We start from the raw sequence: 5,710 nt of genomic DNA, 5'->3' as shown, positions 1-5,710 counted from the left end.
CTCTGCCCATAAACATGAGCCCAGCACTACATTATCACCGGCACGCATGCACACACACACCGGTACCAACACACCCCCGTCATCCAGAGCACTTCAACAACACACACGCGCACACACATCAGTCAGCACACATTACGACCGAATAGGTTCTTACCCATGACCAGGCCGGCACGTGTTACCACCCAACAAACTCCTTCATCATCATACACAGACAGGCACCATCGCTCAGCATACGCACCACTATCATCACACTCACATAGGACGCATCACACACACCACAACCCAGAAGAAAACACCACTAACCCAGCACACAAACACACTACTACCCAACACGCACGCACACCACTACATTATCATCACACCACCGCTGCAGTCACACCGCGGCGTGTTTCCCACTAACCCTGGCCGCGATTATTTATGACAATCTCCCGCTGCGATTGTCCTAAATAATCGCTCGCGAAAGTCGCCCCCCCAAATCAACACGGCGACCGACGCCGCTTACCCGACAAACGAGCGACGACCCAGCTCACCATGCAACTTTAGTCATTTTTTTTATTTGAATATGGTGTCCTTTGATTTGTAATCTATTAAAATAATTTACGGAAATACAATGCACATTCGTTTCCCCCCACCACCCCCGCACCCTATTCACCCCCCCCCCTCTTCTACCCCCCCCAACTCCCCGATAGGGGGCTCGATGTGGGGATAGCTTTAGGTGTGTGTGTGTGGTAACACTGTCGCGGCGATAGAGGAGTCGCGTCGAGGGGCTGACCCCGCTCTTGAGATGGTCGCGCTGATAAGCGAGAAAGCGGCTCTCCTCGCGCGCGAGCCCGCCCGCCCGCCAGCTCTCTCTCTCTGCCTCTCTCTCTCCGCTCCTCCAGCAAGGAGGAGGCTTGGTTCCACGCGGGTGAAAATTAGGAAGGATCTCGCCGAACCCAACACGAAAAAAAAATAACCCAAAGCGACATTAATTAAATTAAACGATTAATTAACGACACGTGGGCAAATGCGTGGTTGTCGAGCGATGAAACAACATTATGTATTATTTTTTGTTTTTAAAGAGAAACGCATGAAACTAGTTTTTGTGACCGAAATAAAATAAAAAGTTGCTAAAGTCGAAATCTATTGCGCCTACGGGTCTATATACTTGTTGAATATTTTCAAAAAGATACATATAACATAATGCGTAAACTACTTTTATACAACAACTATAAATGCTTTGTAACATGTCCACTTATCCATCCCAGCTGGGAAGGAGGGGGGTACGTGAATAGAACGAGAGCGGTGCCCTTAACGTGTTTTGCCCGTGTCCAACTTGTACTTTCCGTTTGTAAACTATTAAAACTGTTCAAAATTAAACAAACAAACAAAAAAATAACAACAATAAAAGAGCCGCGGTAATAAAAAAAAAATACAAAAAACACATCGTCAGCGTCGTTCACATCCCCTGCGCTTCCATCGGGCAGCGATCACCGTCCCTCGACTCAATGATAATGTTTTTAAAGTTTTTTTTAGTTTTTAATATTTAAGACTCTCACCTCGTCCGCCCCGCCGGTGGCAACAAACTCCGCGGGCCGCGCGGACGAACTTTGACAAAAAAACGAGACGCGAAGTGAATTTCGCGACGAGAACAGCATCGCCCAAGTGCTCTGTGCCTCCTGCTGCTGCTGCAGTTTGCTGGTGCCCCCCAATTCCACCCACCCAGCCCCCCAGCCCCCCCCGAAACGCACCTCCACTCTCAGCAGGGCAGGTTCTGCAGCTCTATGGAGTTCAGAGTCTCTTCGAGAAAGTCAAAATTGTCCGTGGAAAGGTCCAGCGTGCTCTCTAAGCCGTCCGGTAATGCGGGCATACTGGTGGCCGTGAGCTGTAAACAGGAGTCGCCCGGGAAGACGAGGTCCTCCAATGAAGGCATGCTCAGACTGTCGGGGCTGCTCGCCTCGGGGCTCCTGGACGATGCTCGCTGCTGATGCTGCTGCTGATGATGCTGCTGCCCGGCTCCTTCGTCCTCAGGCCCGGGGCTCTCATCGCCGCTCGACGCGGGGGAGAGGCTGAAATTCCTGGGCGCGCCGCCGTTGTTTAAGTTGTGGCCCGATTGATGGATTGGCACGTTTGATTGAACGTCGTAGACTTCCCTTTCTTGCAGCAGAGCGCCGGGCACATTGCTGATTAAGGATTGGGCGACGGACGAGTTGGAATTGGGCTCCACGCTGGGATCAGAATTCCCATTGTTATTCTTGAAGGCTTCGTCCGAGCTGTCCTGGTTCTCCTTGTACTGCGTCTGCCGCTTGTGTTTCATGCGCCGGTTCTGGAACCAAACTTTGACTTGGCGCTCGGTGAGGTCGAGCAGCGCGGCGATCTCGACGCGCCGCGGCCGGCAGAGATACTTGTTGAAGTGGAACTCCTTCTCCAGCTCGAGCAGCTGCGTGTTGGTGTACGCGGTGCGGAGCCGCTTGGAGCCACCGTTCGCACCGTCCTCGTCTAAGGAGTCATCTGTAGCGCACACGCACGCACGCCGGAGGAGGTGGTGGTGGATGGATGGAGAGAAAATGCAGTGGCGACCAACCGAGACGCGCGCAGCAACAACAACCACACACACACACAGACACACACAAAATAAAGACACCGAGAGAGAGATAGAGAAAGAGACTCCCGAGTGAGACTCAAAAGTCAAATCCACTCTGTCCGAACGCGAAAAGCATCGCGCGTCTTCTGCTGTAAAATGGCCGCTCGCGGTGGCTGAAGCCGTCCCCCGTCAACAGCGAAGCGTATTTATAGATCGTCCAAGGGCTGGCCATTATTTACCGACTGTCAAACATTTAATTGAATAAACAGTCATTTCTAGACAGAGTTTGCGAGAAAACCCCCACCACTACCACCATCATCATCACCACCACCAACCAACCAACCAACCCCCATCTCTGGTCAACCCCACAAACCCACAAACTCAAACTCACTGCTCTTGGCCATCAAAAAAAAACTTTTTAAGCCACCGGCTGCCAATCAAACGGCGTCCTTATCAGTTGTCGCGAGACGGACGGGGTCGAGATATAAGGGCGGAAAAAAACTAAAAAGAAAGAGAAAAAGGGCAGTTCACGGCACGACTGCGATATTTACCAAAACAAAGTCTCCTAATCACATCACCAGGGGCCCCGTGACGCTCGCGCGGTGATCCGACGCACGAAGAGCGAACGAACGCACATGTGAGATGAAGAGGACACACAGAGAGAGAGAGCTAATGAAGCACAACAACAACAACAAATTAAACAAGCGTCAATCCGTCGAAGCTGACCTGTGGGCGAGACGGGCCCGGCAACCGACGATGGCACTGGAGGCGCGGGTTGTAGATGCTGCTGCTGCTGATGCTGCTGCTGCTGCTGATGATGATGTTGCTGCTGCTGCTGTTGTTTCTTCGACGATTTCTTCTCTCTCATCCACGGATACTCGGGAGGATGAGAGGAGGACGAGGTGAGACGACCGGAGGGAGCCGCCCTTGCCCGGCTCGCTGGCGGCCGAGTGGCGTGCTGCAGAGCCGGGATGATCGACTCGAAAGGAGGAGGAGGACTGAGCGTCGTCGGGGGTGAAAGCGTCGAGCCCTTGATTGATGAACTTTGAAATGTCTCAGCGGCGACGGAGGCGACAGGGGGAAAGGCTGTCAGGCACTCGGCGAGCGAGGGCTGGCTGTTGATGAACCCCGTTTCCCGCTCAAACTCGTAGTTCATCGCTGCCTTGACGGAGCACTGAGCAAGACGTGGGGGGGGGGGGGGGGGAGAAGCGCAGCGCGACGTATTTCTTGACACACGCACACACAAGACACAAAAATAAAAATGTAATTTTTTTAAAGGAAGGTCTGTATATAATTTTTTTTCTCCTTCTTTTTTTTTCCTCCTTCCCCCCCCTCTCTTTCTTCTTCTTCTTCTTCTTAATTCCACTGATTACGGGCCGTATGGGGACTGCGGCTATTTTAAAACTATTGAATTCGCCGAGACAACGTTGAAATCGGAGCGATTGCGGCGGCGGTCACGTGGGCGCGCCCGGCCAATAGGCGGCGGGAGGCGCGAGGGAAGGGAGCGCATTGTGCGAGTCGTGATTGATCCACTAGGCAGGCGCACGGGGGAACGCCTCGTCGGTCGCCTCCTTCTCCTCCTCCTCCTCGTCGTCGTCGTCCTGGTGGTGGTTGTTGTTGTTGTTGTTAGTTCTTGAAGATAACGCGCCGTAGATACGTCTACGGCGAGGTCGACGACGCAAAGAAGCCGGCCCCGTTTAGATTCGGCTCGTAAGGACGCGCTGATGTCGGTGGTGGCCGCGGCGGCGTCCTCCTCCTCCTCCTCCCGTGTGGACGCGGCGTATGCCTCCCCCCCACCACCACCACCATCACCACCACCACCCCCCCCACCACCACCAACACTAAATCATAACGCCAACGACGAGCGCCCCACAGCCATTAAGTCGAGGCGACCGCGACCATTAATCAGCAACAAAAGTTGTGACAAATCCGCGGGTCCGGAGGCGCCTTCAGAACACGATGATTCTCCCACCTTCCCCCACCACCACCACGACCACTACCACCACCACCACTACCACCACCACCACTACCACGACCACCACCACGACCACCTCCACCCCTCTCTACCTTCCCGGTGCAAGCCGCGGCGATACACGGCCCAGATAAACCGCGAGGTCCACAACCCCCCCCCCCACCACCACCGCCCCCACCGCCACCCCCACCTCGCACAGATGCATTTAGCGGTGTAATTTGATGTTTATCGCTGCTTTGGGGTGACTCGTCGTGGGCATCGGCCGCGGCTCACGACGGTAGCAGGGAACGTGCCCAGGCAGGGAGACCCCCCCCCCACCCACCTCACCTCAATAAAAAAAACTAAAAAAATGAAGGTGGTGGTGGTGGTGGGGGGCGTCGATTACAGAAACCGTGAGAAATTAAATAATAGAAATGTACTAAACGCGTCTGCGATAATCGAGTAAGCGAGGTCGTGGCCGAGTTGGCCGCGTCAAGCGGCAGTGTTGCCGAGGGAGGCGGCGGAGGATGAAGAGGAGGAGGAGGAGGGAGAGGGGGGGGGGGAGAAATGTCAATGATGGATTTATGGATCTGCAACACAGGTCACATTTTACCTTTCTCTCATCATTCCACGGCCGCCGTCTTCGTTCGGCGCGCAATGTGCGCAGCCGGGAACGCGACACGTGCGTGAGGAGGTCATGAGGAGGAGGAGGAGGGAGGAGGAGGAGAAGGAGGAGCGGCCCTGCTCCTGTTTTACTCATAAACGCGCCACATGCAGTCTCAGAGCTGCCCCGTGTCGCGGGCCAGGTTCACCCCGGGGTCACACAAATAAACGTGCGGCGAGGGCGCCTCGCTCGCGGGCAACGACTTTGCAATGAGGGCGCCTTTATCCGCGATCACAACTCACGCACGCACACCGCGGTGTGCGCCGCGCACTATACGAGGGTTCAGGATGTTAGGATGCGGTGTGGTGGTGTGTGCGTGCGTCGGTGCTGTGCGCGTGGGGTGTGGTGTTGTGTGTGTGTGAGAGAGCGCGTATTGTTGTGTCGCAGGACTGGTCTTTCCGGAGCCCCTCGCTATCAATCTTCCCGGCCGGGCGAGCCTTGACAGCTCTTGCCCTGCACAAATACTCAGGAATTCAGCGGTCCCTATCAAAATACTGGCCGGGCTGCAACCCGGACTCGTCTTGAGGCGCGC

General features: G+C 54.8%; 1 protein-coding gene across 1 annotated transcript; it reads right to left on the bottom strand.

Annotated features, from left to right (window-relative positions):
• Positions 1-1,204: 1,204 nt before the first annotated feature.
• On the bottom strand, positions 1,205-5,650 carry HOXA2 (homeobox A2). Its single transcript, XM_061557577.1, is given in 4 exon segments — positions 1,205-2,490; positions 3,290-3,737; positions 5,128-5,183; positions 5,186-5,650. Coding segments are annotated over 4 exon segments (1,284 nt in total). The 5' UTR covers positions 5,214-5,650; the 3' UTR covers positions 1,205-1,738.
• Between the last annotated feature and the right edge of the window lie 60 nt (positions 5,651-5,710).

This window comes from Lethenteron reissneri, chromosome 23 (genome assembly GCF_015708825.2).
Source record: "Lethenteron reissneri isolate LAM-NWPU_2019-01 chromosome 23, ASM1570882v1, whole genome shotgun sequence".
In the NCBI taxonomy this organism is placed as follows: domain Eukaryota; kingdom Metazoa; phylum Chordata; class Hyperoartia; order Petromyzontiformes; family Petromyzontidae; genus Lethenteron; species Lethenteron reissneri.
The sequence above is the reverse complement of the archived record's forward strand: the minus strand, read 5'-3'. Positions and strand labels throughout refer to the sequence as shown.